At 43.7% G+C, this 20,690-nt stretch overlaps 4 protein-coding genes across 8 annotated transcripts; 1 reads left to right on the plus strand and 3 right to left on the minus strand.

The window, feature by feature from the left end:
- Nucleotides 1–172: 172 nt before the first annotated feature.
- LOC143431496 (uncharacterized) lies at nt 173–2,794 on the minus strand. The gene is made up of 4 exons (XM_076908269.1): nt 2,382–2,794; nt 1,776–2,077; nt 1,144–1,686; nt 173–1,055 (listed from the first exon to the last, which is right to left on the minus strand). Exons 1-4 carry the CDS (start codon nt 2,640–2,642, stop codon nt 173–175), a joined length of 1,989 nt encoding a protein of 662 aa, XP_076764384.1. The 5' UTR covers nt 2,643–2,794.
- Nucleotides 2,795–4,001: 1,207 nt separating this feature from the next.
- On the plus strand, nt 4,002–6,046 carry Wus (TM2 and DnaJ domain-containing protein wurst). The gene is made up of 5 exons (XM_076908436.1): nt 4,002–4,380; nt 4,762–4,909; nt 5,159–5,523; nt 5,600–5,707; nt 5,766–6,046. The coding sequence occupies exons 1-5, from the start codon at nt 4,078–4,080 to the stop codon at nt 5,970–5,972; spliced, it is 1,131 nt and encodes a 376-aa protein (XP_076764551.1). The 5' UTR covers nt 4,002–4,077; the 3' UTR covers nt 5,973–6,046.
- A 449-nt stretch (nt 6,047–6,495) lies between these two features.
- On the minus strand, nt 6,496–11,036 carry LOC143431533 (uncharacterized). Its single transcript, XM_076908344.1, has 9 exons — nt 10,965–11,036; nt 10,055–10,370; nt 9,354–9,773; nt 8,851–9,041; nt 7,974–8,106; nt 7,365–7,505; nt 7,104–7,288; nt 6,814–7,037; nt 6,496–6,740 (listed from the first exon to the last, which is right to left on the minus strand). Exons 1-9 carry the CDS (start codon nt 11,019–11,021, stop codon nt 6,614–6,616), a joined length of 1,794 nt encoding a protein of 597 aa, XP_076764459.1. The 5' UTR covers nt 11,022–11,036; the 3' UTR covers nt 6,496–6,613.
- Nucleotides 11,037–14,011: 2,975 nt separating this feature from the next.
- Nucleotides 14,012–18,652, minus strand: Metro (membrane palmitoylated protein 7-like protein metro). 5 transcript variants are annotated; one of them, XM_076908173.1, is made up of 11 exons: nt 18,090–18,652; nt 17,307–17,593; nt 17,091–17,222; nt 16,719–16,745; nt 15,858–16,025; nt 15,712–15,783; nt 15,521–15,645; nt 15,314–15,438; nt 14,721–15,005; nt 14,314–14,657; nt 14,012–14,223 (listed from the first exon to the last, which is right to left on the minus strand). In XM_076908173.1, the coding sequence occupies exons 1-11, from the start codon at nt 18,130–18,132 to the stop codon at nt 14,047–14,049; spliced, it is 1,785 nt and encodes a 594-aa protein (XP_076764288.1). In that variant the 5' UTR covers nt 18,133–18,652; the 3' UTR covers nt 14,012–14,046. The 5 variants fall into 5 exon arrangements, with proteins under 5 accessions (XP_076764288.1, XP_076764287.1, XP_076764290.1 ...); XM_076908172.1 differs by having other exon boundaries at nt 14,721–15,023; XM_076908175.1 differs by having other exon boundaries at nt 14,013–14,223; nt 14,721–14,897; nt 18,090–18,651.
- Nucleotides 18,653–20,690: the final 2,038 nt, after the last annotated feature.

Raw genomic sequence — 20,690 nt, forward strand, 5'->3', positions numbered from 1 at the left:
AGGTGAAGAGTACACTCGACGGACGGTAATCGCGAAAGTGTTTAAGATGTTCATTCAATTTTCTTTCAACCAGAAACGGAATTGGAAGATCGAGAATTATATGATAAATGAAATGCAACGAGTAGAAAACATTTTTTTATTAAATACTTGAAGGCTAGTTTCAACGAAAAGTTTACTCTGTTACTGTATTGGTGTTACGTACGATTTTCGCTTCGTTTTCGGAATCTGTCGTAGCCCACTCGTCGGTGGGCATCTTCTTACAAAGTTCATCCAGCGTTTCCGGCTTGTCGACCTTTCGGGCTTCGATGGCACTGGAAAAATCAGACTCGGAAGATGTCGTACTATCTGAATCGATTTGTTCGGAATTCTCTTTGTCCCATTTAGATTTAACGCGAGATACGTTTGTTATATTGGCAATATCTTTAGTCTCTGACTTTCTCTTCTTCTTGGTCTTCTTCTTCTTCTTTTTCTTCTTCTTCTTCTCCTCAGAGTTTTCAGACAACTCGTTGCGATTACCCGATTTATGCTTAGCTCTGTCTCGATCCCTTTTATTCTTTTTCAGATATGCGTCCGAAATTCTACGGGTTTTCGAACGATGACTCCTCTCGCTACTTTTCGAGTGCTTTCCTTTACAAAAATACTTGGGCGATACTTCGTAATCGCTGTCCTCTTCCCTTTTGCTTTGGTATCTCTTCGAACGTCCCCTAGAAGATTCGCGGACGTCGTCGTCATCGTCGTTGTCGTCGTCTTCGTCGTCGCGGTCATCGTCGTCGTCGTCGTCTTTGATTTTCTCTTGGAAACGTTTTTTCAAACCGGATCGACGATGTTTGATCGGATTCTCGTCGGTGTTATCGGTGATTCTATCTCTGTCCGATTGTTCGTATCGTTTGTCGCGTGTTGATTTTTGTCGAGAGTCCCCACTCTCGTCGGAGATACGGTGTCGTTTTTCAATCTTTCTGGGACGATGGTGCTCCGTGTCGGGTTCGGGAGATTCGGACCACCTCCAGTTTTTGGCATCTTCCGTATCGCTACCATCCTCCCATCTTGACTTATTTCTAACAAAATATCAATTACGTACGATACGTAAGGCGTAACATTAGAAGTAGAATCGTTGTCGGATCTGTTAAGAATCGCGTGTAATACCTGTATTCGGTTCTTCTTCCGCTTGTCGATTCTTGAGGGAACGTGCCCAACTGTTTCGCCCATCTCGGAGGACTCTTAATGTCGTATTCGTCGTGTGGATTTTTGAAAGTGTGTAAAAAATTACACGCTCTCCCTTTTGGGCACTTTGACATCCCGCATACAGCACTCCTCCATGACTTGAGGTTGACGAACTCACAATTCAATTGTCGACCGGCATACCAACGACCTTTCAATCTTCTTAGCGCTCTGGCAGCGTCTCTCTCGATGTAATATTCCACGTATAAATTACCGCGCAAATGAACTTCGGTATTGCAACAGTATTTCAACGTTTTTATTCTTCCGAACGATTCGAGTTCCGGAACGACATCCTTATAAAATTCACGAAAATGCTGTCGCGTCTCAGAATTCTCGAATTCTAGCCCAATGTCCGTGTCATACTCGGCAGAATTTTTCTCCAAGGAGAAATGTGTGTAAAAACCAGGTACCAATATCACTTTGCTCAAACATAGCCTGCGGTGATTCCTCGAACAAGTGTCGCCGTACCTGTAAATGATTTACGATTTTCCTGAATGTCTATCTTGTTAATATTTTATCTCGTTTACCGGGGATTAAATGAAACTTGATTTGCTCACCTGCAAGCACCCGTCTTGGTGAAAAAAGGACAAAGTTCTTTCCCAGGTTGGCTATCTATAACTTCGCGCAAGGCTTCCGGTGTCTTGATCCCGTTGTCGATGTAGTCGTCGATCTCTTTCAGTAGTTGTTCCCGTTTTCTAACGTCCTCCTCTCTTCTACGTTTTTCTTCTTCCTGCTTCTTGCGAACCGCTTCCTGTTTCGCTTCGAACTCTTGGCGAACTTTCGCCTCCTGTTCCAGTTGTAACTGCCAGGCCCTTTGCTTTCGTTCCTGTAGAAGTTGCCATTCTTTCTGTGCTCTTACCTGAGGGAATTTAAACGAACGTTTAGTCAAACATTACGTGCCCATTTTGTCATTACGATAGAAGCATATTGTTTGTTAAGTTTTACAGGAACTATGTAGTAGCTAGCAGGTTTTGGTATCCACATTACTTTTTTTAGGGTTATAACGAATACTTGCGGCGAATTGTCTTGCAGTTAATCGAACGTGTGCTATCGATCATGAAAACAAAGAAATCTGGATCGGTTGACGATTGCCGAGCAACTACTTGAACTTGTTTAAAACGAAGAAGGAAGAGAAAATAAATTTGTATCATTTTTAACTTTACCTCCTCTTCTAACCATAGTTTCTCTCGTTGTTCGCGTTCTCGTTTCTCCCGAGCTTCCTTTTCTCTCTCTTCGGTTTCACTCCGTTCTAGCCAGTTCAAATAATCCGCGCTCTTCTCAAGTGTCGCCCTCAATCGTTCCTCTTCCGCTTCTCGTTCAGCAGCCGCTTTACGACGCAGACGTCTCCGACGCTCCTTTTTCGCTATTATACGCCATTCCTTGTGGCTCTTTTTCGTCGACCGTGTCTCTTGTTCCATTACCATGCATTCTCCACGAGAAGAAATATCTGCGTTCTACCTCCACGATTATACTACGATATTTCGAGATTTTTTGTGACACACCAAATGTACTTGTTACACATCCGACAATCTTGTCCAACGAAGAAACGTAGACAGCACGTGCGCGCCGCCATGTTACCTTTTTTTAAGACCAGAGGAACTTTAATCGCGCTATCCCTATCTTTCAGAATGCTACAAAATTATGCAGTCCGCTATACACGATTCTGTTCTCATTAAAGTCCTAATATTATTCAGGTTATTGTAAACGAACCGACGTACGAGTATTTCTACTCGTATAAATGGATTTCCGAGAAAATAGACTAACCGTTGAAAACGATTTGCTCATCGTTTGTACAATGAGATTTTATTTGCACAGGTTGCTGCTTACATGAATAGATTTATGGAAAATGTGCATCGCATCAGAAATGACAGTTTAATTGGTAACATAAAGTTATTGTCGGTGTAGGGAATTATTTTCACTAGGGACTTTTATTTCAATGCCATGGTCGCGTCCATCTTGCGATCGACGGTTGTCCGCATATTTAAAGATGCAGGTCAAGAGTTAGAGTAGGCATACCTGAGAGAAATTATTTATAGATGATATACACGACGAATAAATATTTCGCGCAAACAAATCAAAGTTGAGAGAACAACACTGTTACACATTCGCGGCATAAAAAGCAAGGAACACACGCGTTTTGATAAATGGAACAGAGATAACCCGCCGGGTTGGCGGCGTCTCATCGAGATCAGAGTTTCAATTTGTTCATAAATAAATGACATTGCGATGTACCGTGCCAATTTATCTTTTAATCGATCAATTCCTCTCTATTTACGAGTAAAACAAAAAATTCAAAGGAAAACGAATGCACTTTGAGTTGCTTGAGTGAGTTGTCATATTATCTGTACGACAAAAAAATGGTAATCTGGTCAGAGTATTCGAAAGAAATGAACGATATTCGTTAATATGCGAAATATTTGAATTAATCTGTAATCCCTAGTGTAATAATCACCATTAAGCAGGATGCTAGTATGACGTTTTCGTTGCTACGGTCCTGCCAAGGTACCGTTATATCCAACAGAACGTTGAACCACAAATGTGTACAAACCGGCGTGGTGGAACCACCTTGAGTATTGCTCGAAACAATACCAACGGATACAACAGAACCAAACGTGTCTCTTCAAAAGTGATCATTTAATTAAACAATATAATCGTAAACAAAGTGACGTACAAAAGATTATCATAATACACGAGTAAAGAAGGTTCTCGGTAGAACCGACAAGTAAGTGCATCCTCCAGTGATAGGACGGTCGTGTACTTAACGACTGTCCATTACGATTAAAAAAATTCAACGAATTAAGTCGCAAGTCGATCGGTGTGACGAAGAATGTGTAAAACTCGAAGCATAATTAACGTATCATGGAAGAAATGATAATGGAATTCCAAAATGGACACGCCGAAAGGAAGGCGAAGGAAGTACCGAAGAAACGGAAATCAACATTCTGGGCTTACATATTGTGGTTATTCGGAGGTTTAATTGGAGCGCATCACGTATACCTGGAACGAGACGCGCATGCATTCGTATACTTTACTACTTTCGGTGGATACTTTGGTCTTGGATGGCTACGGGATATCTATAGGATTCCCTCGTATGTACGCGATGCGAACGAAGATCCAATTTTTGTCAACAACTTTAAACAGATAGTTAGGACGAATCGTAAGGTATACCCAAGACGGCATCTTGGTCGTTTTAAGAGCCGTCAATTCCGAGAGAAATGGAATCTCTTAACTCTTTTTTTTATCAAAATCTAAACTACAATTCTAATATAAACAGCAACGTGCTTATTTGCAACGGTGGTAGGATAAATCGTTACATCTGGTCTGCACGACTCGAGATAACAGCAATTGGCAGTGTTCGTAGTAGGTGATGGATCACCTTTTCTGTTTTAAAAGTTGATAACAAATTTAGTCCTTGCGAAAAATGACGTAAAAATATGTTTTCCATTCCAAACCCATTTCTTCCGGAATTACACAATGTTTGTTGCCAAATGCTGAAATGTGAAAAGCAAAATATTAACGCAACGACGTGTCATTTGATTCCAGCCACCGTTCTCGACAGTGCGATTCGCTACCGCAAATGCGGTTGCATATTTGTGGGCAGAAATATTTCGTAACGCCATACCAGAAGACGAATTATTCGGAATTAACTTTAGGCACTTGCTAACTTTAACACCTTTAGTTATAGCGTTAGGTAAAAGAAAAAAAAAAAAAATTATATGTATATATATTTTACAATTGTCAGACAATCGAAGCTCGTTTTAGTCTTGTCCAACTTATTACTTGGAATGATTAACGTCCTACATGCTTGACTTGCATAATTAGTCGATAAGATTTTAGAAGGCCGCTTAACTCGATACGCAGCGAGCGTCAACGCGTTCGTTTCAAAGCGAAAACATTCTCTACTTGTCTGGCTGATCGTTGTTCAATTTTGTTTAATTAGGTGTTTGGACGGTCGGAAATATTGGCAGGGAACAGGGATCCATATGGATCACTCTCTTCTCGGCGTATTTATTTTATCCAACGCTGTCTTATATCGGGGACGACTCGATATGGATATTTGTGATGGTGGTCGCTGCCAGTTTAAGTTTCGACACGTTCAGCAAGCAATGGAGATTGAAATTAAGGAAAAAGAAAAGTATAGGTCGAAGAATTGTTTGCCTAGGTTTAGCTGTCGCGATTTACGTGTCTCTATTAGGCTCCTACCTCTATTTCAACGCCGTGGTTACCGACAGCGAGGGAGAAGAGATTAAACTGTCCGAAGCTGTTCGACACTTCTTAACATCCCCTATATGGCTCGATCTTAAGGTTGACGAAACGAACGCGAAGCGAATGATTTCTTTGAACGACCGAACGATTTCTTAGAAAAGCAAACATTTTTCAGGCAAGCCTCGAAGCAACGTGGACCCAAGCGATGCATCAAGGTTTCTGGGCAACATGGGCACAGCTGGTAGACCTTACGGATCCTCGGGGAGAAATAAACGCCTATAACGTACGTCTCGAAACTCGTCGCGCAGAAAACTTATTTTAGAAGGTAATCTTGTGCGTAGGTCTTGGGTCTGTCTCAAACTGCGACGCAAACCGAAATTACGTCCCGCTGGCGAGTGCTCTCCAGAGACAATCATCCCGACAAGATAAAAGGCACCGAAGAAGAGAGGAGGCAGGCTCAGGAGAAATTTATGGAAATACAACAGGCGTATGAAATTCTTTCGAAAGCAAAGAATCGCAGACAACGACGTAATAGAAAATCTGATTAATCTATAATTAAGGCAATTGCGCGCGATGACATCAAGGTACGGTATCTCCTCGGTTATCATTTACCTTTACCTTGTTTAGCGGATGTAGCGTTGTAAATCAGTTTACGGCTTATCGTTCCGCGAGAGTATTCCACGTCTCGAGGAGAAACGTTTGTCGTAAAGGTACCACGACATTTATTTTTTACTTCGCCAACCGTATAACGAGGTACGGAGACGATATCTCGTGACATCTTGTTGTATAGCATTTTTCTTTTTTTCTTCTTTTTAATTTAACGTTAATAAATAGAGACGCTGTACGTGCAAAGTTGTTTGTGTAAATATAAAGATCGTAACAAATTAACTTTTATATAGATAATAGAAAACAGTTTTGTTTTATATCAACATCTTTTATTTAAAAATTCATTCGTGTGATCGATAATGAAGTATCGTTTACTAATCTGTTCAGGTGTCGCAAACTTGTTATCTTATTAGGTGGACTTGGCTGGATTATTTGGATTCGTTCTCGTTTGCGCGTCTCTCCTTCCGGTCCCTGCTTTCGCGAACCTTTGAAAATGCATCATTTTGTAGCCAATTAAAAAACTGTCGATTTGAAGGAGTAGTTAAAAACAGGGATGATTTTAGAACGATGGAAAATTGTCGTTTCACTTGTTCTTCTTCTTCGATCGCGACGGCTTCCCTACCACCGTGTCCTCTATCTTTTCCGTAAAATTTGACCCATGTCTGTCTTTCGATTGTTCAAGGAAATCTTGCGACGAAACCAGCGTCACCCTGAAAAGATCGACAGGTTCGGTACGATTCGATGCGATCGGGATCGCGGGTAATCGCACACACCATACCTTACCTTAACTGTGGAACGCTCAAAGGTCGAAGAAGACTTTTAACGACCGGAGGAACTTCGCTAGGCTTCGGTAGAGCTGGGCTACTCGCGCAGAGAGCGGCGCTGGTTAGCTGCGAGACCAACGAAAAACTTCGATCCGGTCCAGATGTTGTGCGAAAAACTTTTCTTATCTTCGACTTGAATCCCGAAGACGGTGGTAACAATGGTGTGTTAGGGACAGGTATCAACTGCACCGGACGTAATCTCTGCTATTATTCCATCTCCGTGCGATTACCTAGTTGTTACTCGTTTACCTTTCCCTGAAGTACTTTTGCCGCCAATTCGGGTTCGCTACCCCATCGGCAAGAAGTTGATCTTTCCAGGAGTCGATGCCTGGCGAACCTCTCGATCACTTCGGCGCACACGTATCTTCCGCAAAATCTGGCCCACTGTTCCGCCCTGAGCCCTCGTCCATGATCCCTCAGCGTTGGATTGGCGCCTAGAATTCCACACAGAATGGAACACAATACAATATTCCACACGAAGGAGGAGAGAATCTCTTAAATTTGACTTACCGGCGAATAGGAGGATTTTCGCGCATTTCGTTCTTCCTTGCAGAGCGGCCTTCATCAATGGCGTGAAACCCGACGCGTTTCTCGCGTCCACTTCTATATCCGGACACCTTTCAAGGAGTATATTCAAACATTCCGTTTGTCCTGAATCGAGCGATGGGAAGAGATAGAGAGAGGGGGGAAGAAAGAGAGAAAGAGACAGAGAGACAGAAAGGACTATTAAATCACGAGAGTACGTTTCGAAGAAGCGGCCTTGAAGAAGTCGATCGCGCGTTTGTTCGTGTTTTGGCTTGAAACGCGTGTCCGTCGAACACGCGTCACTACGAGCCACGCGCGTTTCAAGTACTTGTAACGGTGGTTTATTTCCGGCAGCAGTGACGCGATTCGATCCTTACAGCATCGCGCGTACAAAATTTGACGCGCCCGATTATGTGTGCGCGTACATCAGATATAATAACCGAGGTTTTCTTCTGCCAAATTTATGCCCACCACGTGTGGCCACGCTACTTTTCGACTGCGCTCGCGATAAACAACGCGATACAACAACCCGACGAATAACAAATAACAAAAGTGGCCGATCTTCTTCTTTAAAGCTTAATTGCGATCGCTTACCCGCCTGTGCGGCAAAGTGTAAAGGCGTGTTGCCCTCGTTATCCGGAATATTCGGATCCACCCCCTCGAACGACAGAGTTAACTCCAACATCGCCGTTGCACCACCATTTCCGGCCATGTAGCTTACGGCGGTCTGACATTGCAAATAAACAACGTTTCCGGATGTTAGTTTTGCCTTATACATATCTAGGGGCGACAAAATTCGAAGAAAGAATCAGCACAACACGAACAACTGCTTTTTTTTTTATTAGTACAGATGGACTGTGTGTGTGTGTGTATGTTAGAATCAATTTATTAAGCGGTTACTGGCGGTTGTTTGACGGGATAGGATGGCTTAAATGCTGCTAGTTTATCCGCGTCATTATGGCGAACACACGTCAGAACAGGACTCGTGTTTGTTTTCGCGCGAGAAACGTTCGATGCTCTTGAAATTCATTTATTTATGCTTCGAACGGCGAAAAATACTCGCTTGAAGCAACAACGATTTATTCGTTGGTGGACTTTTGTTCGCGTGGCAACAGAGTCCTTTTGTTGCACTCGATGCGTTATTATAATTTTATTTCTGCTCACATATAGCGCAATCTCCTGTAGCGGAATGCGGTCGCTGCGAGAAATTGTACATGCGGAAACATGCATCTCGGCAGTAATTTAAACCGCGTCTTATCTCGAAAATGCCGCATCTCGGATCTCTGAATGCGAGATGCAATATTCTTTGTTCATATCAAAGCGGTATTTAATTGCACGAGTGTCGTTTATTCATCGCAGTCTTCCTACCGATACTTTTCCTCTATCTATATTTCCTTTCCCGTTTTCTTTCTTCTGAATGTCATCGCGTACATTTGCGCACATGTAAAAACATAATCGATTCGAGACTTACCCTGCCGCTGCTGTCAGTCATATTGACGTCAATGTTCCCGAGTCCAAATTTTCTAATCTGCGTGACAATTTCATTGAGAACAGTCTCGTCGGCATCCCTTGCTGCTCTCAGAAGGGCCGATCGGCCCTCGGAGCTCGCTTCCCACGAGGATGGCACTTTTGTAGCGATCTGAATCTTGTGCGCAGCAAGGTCTGAAAAAAAAGAAAAGGAATGAAATGAAATACTAAAAGGGTAGACTACCAGGCCGTAGACGTAAACTATAATTGTGAGTTGGCAATCGATTATCGACACGTTGTTCTTTCAACTTTATTTTCTCTGTTCGACTGTTGCAAGTCGGTTCTACGTGTATATATACGCGTATTCTCTTTGATGAATGTCCAAAGAAAATAATGACCGTGGCGAACGATGCGTAAATTGTAAAGGTAGCAGAGAAACACCGCGAGACTCGAAGGAAATTTATTAACAGATCCTCGAACGAGATCGAGAGAGAACTTTGCACGAACCTTGCAGTACACCCTTGTGATAGACCTTGGCCTCGTGAATCGCTGCTTTTCTGTATGGCGCACGTTTCACCTCGAAACTGGTATCCGAACTGAAAGACACCGATTTCTTCACGCGAGCACCAGTTTTCTTCTTCCGTTCGATCGGTAACGTTTCAACGCTTGGCGAACGTCGAAGGGGATCGAAATCGTTGATCAAAATTGAAAAGTATTCCTTCAAGGTTGGACACTTGGTCGAGCAACTTTCCTCGCAGCAATCGTTCGTACAGACTAGACTTCCTCTTTCCTTGGTGCAACCGTGGCTCGGCTTCTTCTCCCGAATTTTATGCGCTGTGTGGGTGAGACTCGCCAGAAACGCGGAAGACCTTTTCAGAATGGTTTCCTCGGCTGGTATTCGTCCGGTCTTTCGCGTCGTCGAAAAACCTGAAAGGGCACGATTTACATGGGGTTCACGGCTCCGTCTATATTTGGCGGCAGTCTCATTTTTCGGGGCACCCGACAAGATCGAATGAATCGCGCGTTTAAATAGACGAGAGCGAACGATCGATCGGCGCGCGGTTGATTATTTTCAGCCGCGATGCACGATGCGCGACGCGTGTCCTCGAACGCAGATGGTGAACGTTGCCGAACGTGGAAAATATTACATTTCGAAAGGATGAAGATTTTAAGGTGGCCCTAAAGTCAGAGTAGCTCTCCGTGCGTACCTTCCGTGAGGTTGTCCGGAACGGAGAACGATTTCCTAATGGTCCACGGTTTACGATTTCCAAACTCCGTTGATTCTACGACGTCCTTGAGGAGCTGGTTGCCCGAGAACTCTTCCTCGTGAAAGTTGCCACGGTGTTTGACGCGGGTATTCGCGTTCACGACCGCCTTGCTCTTCTTGTTAACGATGCACGGCGCCGGCGTCTCTCTTGGCGGCACCGCGCAGTTATTTCGAGCGAGCTCTCCTCTAGAGGCGACGATGCTGTACTTGTTCACGATGCAGGTGCCATTTACTCCCGCAGTTTGGACACCGTTTACCTGTCGATTGTCATTCGATACACCTCGAGTTAACAATTTTTCTCTTTACTCCCGCGACTCTAAGGTTAGGCGGCAAGCGTGGAAAGTTTTACCCCACAATATCAACGAACCGAATGAAATTAAAATGGATACGCGTCTGAAACACTTACTTTTGTTTCTGCTCTCTGTTCTTCGGGTATTTGGAGAACGGAGCGAGAGAGGCGCGTGTCGAAGATTGATCGTTCCCGCGGAAACTCTCGGAAATCACTGGCGGTGTATCACGCCGGTGGATCACGATACGCGGCGAGTGTCGATGCTCGGAGTAGGAGAAGTTCCTTGAGAAGCTGATCGTGCCTTCCGGATCGGCTCGCAACACGCGCACGCGAGTTCTACCGTATTCGTTTCGAGTTAACGCTACTTGTGTATCGTAGCCCGTGATTTCTCTCTTTAAACTAAACGAAAGGCACCGATGGTTGCTCGAATTAGAACTGTCGGTCGTTCGCGAGCATATAAATCACGTCTGGAGAAATGGTGAAACGATCCGCGATTACGCGGTTCATCTTTTTTCGCGAACGCGAAAATTACGCGTTCGAAGGTCGAACGAGCATCGCTTACTTGGTCGACGTTTCGTTGTCCGTTGGATGACAATTGGTTTCGCCGATTCATCGTCATCGTCGATCGAGACTCCATCGAGGATCGTGAAATAGCGGGAAATCAATCTCTGGTGCTCGATTCAGCGTACAATTTTCCCTCGATTGCCATCGTTGCACCGTTGCGGAGCCTTGGCACAAAGTTAAAAAACTAATTACGATTTCAAATGTACACTGAAATGGTATCGATACGTTAGTAGTTTGTTTTCACAGGTACTTTTAGTCGATTCCTCAGGGGCCGCGACCTTATTGAAACGGGTCGCGGTACGGGTGTGGCGATCCCGAGGTGCCCTAGCCTCGTGACCAGAGGGTGTTCACCTTTGGTCACGGTCCTCGGCAACTGTGGCCGATTAGCGTGGAAAAAAGAAAAGGAAATAGGTGTCTGATTTGTGATGAGGTTTGCGCGTATAGTCGTTTTCGAGTCTCTCGTCTTCTCGCTAGCCGTTTGTGTGCTTATTTTGGCGGTGTTACGTTTGCACGAAAGGCTTATCGTCGTCGTCGTCATCGTCATCGTAGTCGGCATCGTCGTCGTCGTCGTCGTCGTCGTCGTCGTTGTCGCGCCTGGCGTTCAGCCAATATTTGCAATTCTCTTATGCACGAAAATTTATCGACTCTGGTTGTTTATCGATCTTGGAAAATCGTTGCCGTATCTCCCGTTTTAGCACGTTTAAACGTATAGCAAGGAAAAATGTTCGTTACGTACAACGTATAATCATACGTTAACGGCTAAAGTGAAAAAGGATAGAATCGATATGTGATTGAGAATCGTGAAAGTTATCAATATCAATCGCACGGGCGCGATCTTCGTCGGGAATAATAATCGTGCGTCGTCGTTCATAATCACGTGCAAGATTGTGTCATTGACACATTTCGCGACGAGAAAATAATAACCTCGCCGGCGAATTTTTACGAACCATTCCAATATGATTTCGAACGTTCCACGATCGACCGCGCAATTCGATTATCGTATCTACGTGAGAAGGTTCTTTTCTATACTGACCGGCTTCGGTTTAATTTTAAACGAGGTCGACGTCAAACTTCTGGGATTCGTAACTTTGTCGCTTAATAATCGCGGCCGTGATTCGTCGGCAGATCTTTAATCCGTAACGAATTGCCGTAAATAAACGCAGATCACTTTGCTGCGAATAGTTGGAAAAACGAACAAATTTTATTGTAAAATCGTCAAATTCTTTAATTTTATTGAATCATCTTCTGATCTTGAATCACTTTCCCTCCGTGCACGAGATTTTAGATGCAATTTAAAAATGTAATTTACCTGTGCTGGCTGTATCATTTAGTGAGATACGAATTGAAAAAAGATCCTCGATCCTCTTAACGGTATTCTCGCTTGTTCTCCCTCTTTCTCTCTCGTTGTGAAACTTTACAAAATTCAGTATCTTTTAATGGCAACACTTTTTTTCCTGAAAAAATTCACTGAATCTAAATCGGTAATGTAATACGTTGTTAATGGCAGACTAGAATATAATATGGTAAGCGCAGCGAGAAAAACAATCATCGCAAAACGCTATTAATACCGGCGAGTAAATTTTCAAACAAATATGCTCGCGTAAGGGTTGATTGGATACTGGGCCAATGTTTAATTCGCACCCTCGCCCTGAAAGTAGGTGTCACGACGGTTGTATCGCACCCTGTCTGATCCGCGCAGTCGCGGATTTAGGCCAGGTGTTACTTTCCGATGTCTAGTCGAGGAAAATTAGCGAATATTTTCTTCAAAGAAAACGTCTGATATTTGGTCTTTTTTACGCTTCGTAAATCGGTGTATCGAGCAACTGTCTAAAAAAAAAAAAAAAAATGTTGGACGTACCTACTCGAAAGAGATGCGTATTCCTGCTATATTTAGAGGATACCGTTTTTCTTCCGGTCTATTTTCGTGCGGCAACACACGGTAATCCGGTGAGATATATGCACGTGTTTGGAAGCCCCGATGATTCAAGATCAATTAGAAGAGCAAGAATCTCAAAAATAGTATTTCCAATGGGTCCGCGTTTTCGGTTTGGCTAGGCTTTTCGGTTTCTTTGCGATCGTGTAGAGAAGGGTAACGAAACGATTACCGTGAACGATGTGAAAGAGGACATTACGATAATAGGTATTTCAAAGTGTAATGCTATATTTCGATAACATACAGAGTTTACATCGAGGATGATGAACTATTTGATGCAACGCCGATAGGATAGCGTGCATAAATCTTCCTCACGCTGGCAGCACTTTAATTATGAAAAAAATAGCAATACCGTGGCAATGCTGATCGAGTGGAAAATACAATAATTGGTTGGTGATATCCTCACCGTGTTCTCTGGATACGATACTTATTTGGCAACAATCAACAACAATTGGAATCAAAGGTTACGAGTGGGTACGATCCTTGAAATTTCAACGACATATCTCGAGCATATTATAATCGTTTATCCATTTATAATCGTTGATCCCAAATAGTTAGGTAAGAAAAAAATATTCCCTCGAACCTTTCGGTATCGGGGCGATAAAACGCGATGCGACACGTTCGTCGAGTCGATCGTTACGTTCGTGGCAGTGAAGACTCCAAGATCACGCAGCGAACGTACGATACCAATTAGTTGTAAATAAACACTAATTTAATTGATTAATTAAGGCGCTTGAAAACGGGATCGCTGGCAAAAAATAGCGGAACAATTGTTTTGTTTTGCTGGCGTCACCCCGATTCGAGCGTCGTCCTACCGGGCGATCTACGCCTATCATTTTCTAACGAGGATCGAGCAGTTATTAGTATTAAAAAAAAAAACGCAGTTTCTCCCGGTTTCATTTCAAAATTACTCTCGGCGTATCAAACACGTACATACCTATATACCTATACCTATAATAATGTAATTAGAGGTATTCGAATAAAGGCATCCATATATTATTATATTAATATACTCCCGGGGATTATACGTCGGTTTGAAATGCCATAGAAGAGTAGGGAAGAAAATGGCGTGTTTAGAATTCGCGTCGAGTTCGTGTCGCTGTCGTCAAGTGTCGTCGAGTGTCGTCGAGAGTTCGATTCGAATCCTTTATTGAACCCACGAAGCAGGTACCCAGAGCGGCTCCGATTCTACTCGATGAACCGCGTTCACCAGTTGCTCGAACGCCATAGGTAGGTCAGCGTTCACGATCACTTCGTCGAACAGATGAGAGTAGAGAAACTCGATTCTAGCTGCGCTGTGTAGAATTTCATGAAACTCTTCGTCCTGCGAACGATTCGGATCAGACGTATAGTATCTCACTGAGATACCGCTATATTGTACGATTAATAGGATTGGTTGAGTTGATTTCGTTACCGTGAAACCTCGCGAGTTGGATTCGTCGAAAGTCGACCTAGCCCTGGCATCGCTTCTCGTTTCTTTCAATATCTCGAACCTCGGCGGTTTTATATATATCACATACGGCTTCGTCTGGGGAGTTCGAAGCATCTTGAGGGCTTGGTAGTGTGGATTCAACAGACAGACGTATCCGGCGTTTATTAACGAGCTGACGCTCTCGGAACTGGTACCGTACAAATTACCCTTATACTCGCCGTACTCTATGAACTTTGCTTCTTCGATTTCCTCCTCCATTTTTTCACGGCTAACAAAGTGATACTCCTTCCCGTTAACTTCACCCGGTCTCGGCGGTCTGGAGGTATCTGATCGACCATTGGAATTAGAAAAGCGAAGGAGAAATAATGAAGTGGGGAATGGAAACTTACACGGAACGGGCGTCTTGTACTTATCGGGATCGGTGGCCATTAGCCGTCTCTTGAGCTCGTTCCGGCCGACACCCGGTGGCCCGATCAAAACCACCGGTCGGTAGAGGCCCGGTCTCGGGTATAGCTTGGCGACCTCTTCGTAGGTCGGTATTTCTTCCCGGTCAAAGTCGTCGTTCTCTGCAGCGTCATACATGATTTTTTTAGTTTTTACTCCCTGCAAGTTGCACTTTGTAGGCGAGGCGTGCAAAGAGGTACTGGGACGGGGGCACAATGCGGGCAAAGGCACTGGAACAGAACACAAGCCTAACCGACGGTTAGGTCGTCAGGCCGTCAACCGTTAACAAGAAAAAGCCGTTTCACAATGTGTCAGAGGTCGCGATGGACCTTGTTTCTATACTGTACCTCCATCTCTCTCTCTCTCTCTCTCTCTCTCTCTCTCTCTCTCTCTCTCTCTCTTTATCGTTCTCATAACCCGTTCGAATATCCAACATTGCACAGAGATACGATGAGAGGATTGATCGCGAAATGGTTTAGAGTCTCGAAAACCGGAACTCACCGACACAACAAACGTACCATTCCTCTACACCACTTACTTATATTGTCGTCGTCGGTTTTCTCCCTTTGTTGTCTCTCGAGTATGATTCGTCTCTCCTGTAGTGCTCTGCTGGGGATCAAACCAGCTCTCATGTTTCGATCACCCTCCCGTCTTGCCTGCCACCTGTTTTTAAACAAAATCACTTAGAATCGATTCGAAATACCAAGTCCAGTCACGGGTGGGGACAGAGAAATTCGAGCGGTACCAATAAGCGTCGTCTTGACTAACGATGTGGAGGACATCGCCCTTGGTGAAATCCAGTCCGGCCTCCTTACAGGGTATGTACGGATCTTCGGCAGCCTTGTACGAAAAGTGGGCTCTAACGCGTACCTAACACGCGTAAATAACGAATTTAGTCCAACAGTGTCGGGAGACACGTTACGATCGATCTCGTACCTTGCTCTCGCGTATTCCCCCTTTACTGTCGGCAGGCACAATTTTGAAGGTAATCGTACCCTCGGAATTTTGCTGAAAGACACCGCGTCGTTTAGAACCTTCTCGCAACGCTTATTACATACAATTACCGACAACCTCTGACCTACCAGTATTTTAAGAACACAGTTCGGAGTCTTCCCTTCGACGCTGATGCCGTTCACCTCGCAAACTTCATCCCCAACGTGAATCAGCCCGGATCTATCGGCCGCACCGCCATGCATTATTCGCGCAATCACTATCTTCCCGGTAACCTCGCATGTCTTTATGGTCGCTCCCTATTGTTAACGTGTAAACTAATATTTGAGAGCGTCTTCGTTTTTCTTCAAAGAAAATAAAACCAGTGAATAAGAAGAAGAACGATCGGGAGCTGGTTAAGCGGCAAACAGTCGATGCGCGTACAATGTGCGATCATTCACCATCACGAACGGCTCCTTTCAAATCTCTTCTCGCGGCGATCGATCTCAACCGATATTTCGCTAATACCGCTTCCAATCGATCGCCGATCTCGAGAGATTTTCCATACTCGATGCGAGGACATGCGGGACAATAACGCAACATACAAAATTGGTACGATAGAGAAATCGTTTTATTTACAAGCAAAAATCACAAACAGAACAACAGCGCCAACAACGACAGAAGCGAGCGATAATTAAAAACGGACGCGAGGGGTGTAGTAAAGTAATATGTAAGCAAAATTATGAAATCTTTTCTGCGAGTGTACGTGTGTGTTTGCGTATGCGTGTCCAAGGGGAAACATACAGCGTTCTATTTACAGCTCAGATTACGTATGTATGTATGTATAGGGATATTACACATTACATATCCGCGAAAGGTATGATGGGTTTGAAACTCGTCGACACTAGCAATCGAAAGAAAGGGGACAAATATCGTAGTTGGAATAGAATACGCTAAATACGCATGAAACGTTCACAGGCCTGTACTACATGTTCGGCTTGAAGTCGACTTACCACGATCGGTTCAACGCCGGTGCCACACTTTGAAGCAAGTTTGACGATAAAAGAAACACGTGATTACTTAAAAAACTATGTATATCGAGCATCCCTCGCGTGATAGTGATGAAAGGTATACGTATTCGATGCTACGATACTTATTGCGGGAAGACGAGGTGTTTAGGTCGATGATACCAGGATCAAGTCCCATGCAAATCGACGTGATTACTCGAAAACTCAATCTTTCTTTTCGGATACGTTCCTTTTTGCGAACCTTTTTCATTTCTCTAGAATTAGATTTGACGGTATCGCGCGCGACTCGGTCGGAACGAAACTTGGAGAAAGAAAGAAAACACTCTATGCACGAAACGTGCGATTCAAATGACGTACCAAAGGTTCGTTCGATTTGACCAACTGCACGATCTTTACGGTCTCTTCGTCCTCGTCGACTTCCAAAGGGATCTCTGGCAGTCGGGGGTAGTAGTCCTTCTGGGCGACCGCGTCGTGGGTGCACAGCAGGCCCTGCGACAAAATCCTCTCGGTATCTTCTTCAGTATCACGCCCGTTCTCTTTATGGATTTCTACTCGCGCTACCTATCAGGCTACCTGCATGTGCGGCTTTTGAAGCAAATGGAACAGTTCCTTGCAGTCCGCGGAGGTGTGCGTTTTCGTAGACAACAGGTCTAGAACCTCGATGTCGATGTCCATTGAGTTTGAGAGTACCGGAAAGAACTTGTCGTCCTTGACATTGTTCAGAATTTTATTGTGCACGTTTACCAAAGCGTTCAATTCCTTCGACTGCAGCAAATCGCTGAGGAAACCGAATTCCTCGTCGGTGCAGCTGGGTATCTCGTTCTTGTTCTCTTGCAGAGAATTCAGCAGCTTGGACAACGCTGAAAGAAAAAGAAATATGTGCGTTCAGCGCATTTCATTCTTGTTGGAATCGAGCTCGCGTTCACACATTCCATTACCCGATCGATAAATGAATTTCCTGCAAACGCGAGACCCTCGACAAAAGACGCCGCGGGATTGTTTCGAATTTTTATTTTTCGATAATAAATAGCTCTCTCTCTCTCTCTCTCTCTCTCTCCCTGTCGAAAAACTTACCGGCACGCGTCGTAAAAATAGGTACACGGTGTGTAGGTATACTCGAGTGTGTAGCACGAGTTTACTATTTGTCTTTTCCAAAATTATCACGTTCGATCGAACCGGTGAGGATGCGGACCGAAAATACAAAGCCACTATTTTTACACCGGTGACGTTTGTCGCGTTGTTCGTGCCAGTTGGTGGCAAAGGTGAACACGAAGGGAAAACGATAGAGGAAAAGAAAAACGTGTCGTTGTGAGAAAAAGGCAACCGGTTAGAGCTCGTTGCGTCGAGTTTACTCACCAGGATCCCAATTACTGTTTTCCATGACGAGCGTCGCTGTCATAATTTATCAGGACGAGCTTCCGATATGATTTTCCAGCGTGCTAGATTGGTAACTAAACGGGACACGGTTCGAACAGTGGCGTGGTGCGATATCGAAAAACGACAGAGAAAATTCAGGTCAGCCGCGATGCGTATTTCTAGCAGGTTTCTGCGTAGCGCCGTGAATATCCCAGTAAAACAGTTTCTTGTTTCGCATTCGCGGCTGGAATATCGTTATCATAGCGAGAATAATCCGTTACGTAAGCCACTGTCACTCGACACGGGGTAGACCAACCATCGCTAGATTTACTTGCTATCGCATTTTCGACAACCTTTCCGGTTTTCAAGCGGCCAAACACTACGGAATAGCGAACATCCTTCCCGATAGTCACCGAACAATATTGTCGAACGTCTCTTTGATCACTGTACTACCCGATTTACTCAATATTCGCGATCTGGTAAGAGTTTTCGATCATTTTTCAGCCTTTATACAACACGCCGCGTTACCTCGGGTGGCCATCTTTAAAGACAGCACTGCTTCCTCCACTGTCGACGCTAGAGGTTTCTCCTTTTCCCTCTCCCTTCCAATTTTTACGGTGCATTCGCATTACCATCCCCTTTTATCGAATTTGTTTCTCGATGCGTCGATACCGCGACCCTCGTTGCTCTTTTCCTTTTCATTTTTTCTTTATAAATTCTCACCCTTTCCAACCTTTCAACGTACTTTTTCATTCTACTTTTATGTCCTTGATTTCTCTTCCTCTCTCTCTCTCTCTCTCTCTCTCTCTCTCTTTTCATCCCTCCTGGTTTGCTCTTACATCCCTGTTGTAATTGGAATTATGAAAAACGGGATCAAATATCATATCTCTCTCACTTGATACGCGTACAAATTGATTTTTCAAATATTCCCCTAGTGTTATTCGAATCGCCTGTCATCTAGATATGCGAGTAGGTAAACCAAGTGTTAGGTACAACCAGTCGCATTGCAAGTCCTTTAAGAACGATGTGAATTATAAACATACTTTTATCGTGTACGCGTACGATCGAAGAAAGATAACATTTTTTCTTCGATTAGAAAGGTTCGTAGAACGATTCAAAACAGCGCGGTCGCAGCATCGGTTCTTTTGGTTGCCGTTGTTCACACGAGGCAGCACTGTCAGCTGTGTATACATGCAGTTGTCCGCACGAAACATCTCGCCGCTAGCTTCGGAGTATTTTCTGAATTCTGTGCTGTTTTTCCTTGTGAAATTTCCATCGGAGGTTATCGTAACAAGTCCATAACCTGCTCTTTGAACAGTTTTGGTAAGATCGTCGATTTCTTTTTACTTTCTGCTAGTAACAGTGCTTCAAATTTGACATGGCGTTGACACACAGATTTTGGTCAGAACTTCGATAAAAATTCGTAACCGCTTGAGATGGTTCGGATCATTTATTCTTCCCGTGTATCTCGTATCATTCAACGATGATACGCGTCAAAGCTGAAAGCTTACCGTTTCGATCGTTGCAACGAGAGAAACCGCGTTCACTGACGTTCCTACTCGTATCTCTCGTGCCTACGATCCACAAGTGGTTGTGCAGTGCGAGTTGAACTTAAGCTCGATGTTTCCAAATTTGACAACTTATCCTTGTTCCCCTAGTGATGAGCAAATTAATATTCGCGTATGCTCGCGTAGAAACGTTTAGGTATTCGATGTTAAAATTGTGAGATTTTAAAAAGATATCAAGATCTTAATAGGCACTCGCTGCACAAGAATGTTTGTATACTTTATTTACGCGAATAAATCGTTAAAACAATTTTGGGTAACGAAGGACACACTATTCGGATTTGTCAACGCGCCAATCATGACGAAATTTATGTCAGTTTACTTAAAATTATTTCCAGGTAAACGCAGTGGATCGTATCCAACGTGCGTACGTGTCTTAATGATTTCATTTTCCAACGCGATGGATAACATTGCCGGAAATAATTCGATCGAGTATATTCTATATTGATAATAAAAAGAAACGTCTATAAAAAAAAAAAATGGTTGTTTGGTATTTATTCAAAGATACTCACTTCGATTCCGTTCGTATTTCATTATTTGAAACGTACTTTTTCATTTGTTACAGTTACTTCTGTGTTTCCCCGTTTATTTTTCATTCGACGTTTTGGTAAGTTTTTGGATTTTTCGTTTTTACCATGATCCATTTTTTTCGTCCTCCTATTTATTTGTCCACGATTATTTTCAAACGCATCCGTATACCGATCATCGAAAATGGGCGAACACTGCTGTGGAAAATGCAAAGTGGTGACCTATGTTATCGACTGTAGCTCAAATCGTGAATAAAATATCGTATCGTACAGATGGCCACACCAGTTTCTCTCGAACGGAGCAATCGGCGCTCCGGTTGTTATTCACACATGCATATGTATGTACACGTACGCGTAGGGTATAAATTAAAAATATAAGTAGAAGATGTCATTTAAAAACCGTTGCATAGGTAGATTCGTTGTTGAAAGCAGCATTAGAAATTGATAGGGAAAAGCGTAGCGAAGGTGGTAGGTAGGAAGGAGTGCGATACAATTTTGGTAAATTAAGC

This window comes from Xylocopa sonorina, chromosome 18 (assembly GCF_050948175.1).
Source record: "Xylocopa sonorina isolate GNS202 chromosome 18, iyXylSono1_principal, whole genome shotgun sequence".
Taxonomy (NCBI): Eukaryota; Metazoa; Arthropoda; class Insecta; order Hymenoptera; family Apidae; genus Xylocopa; species Xylocopa sonorina.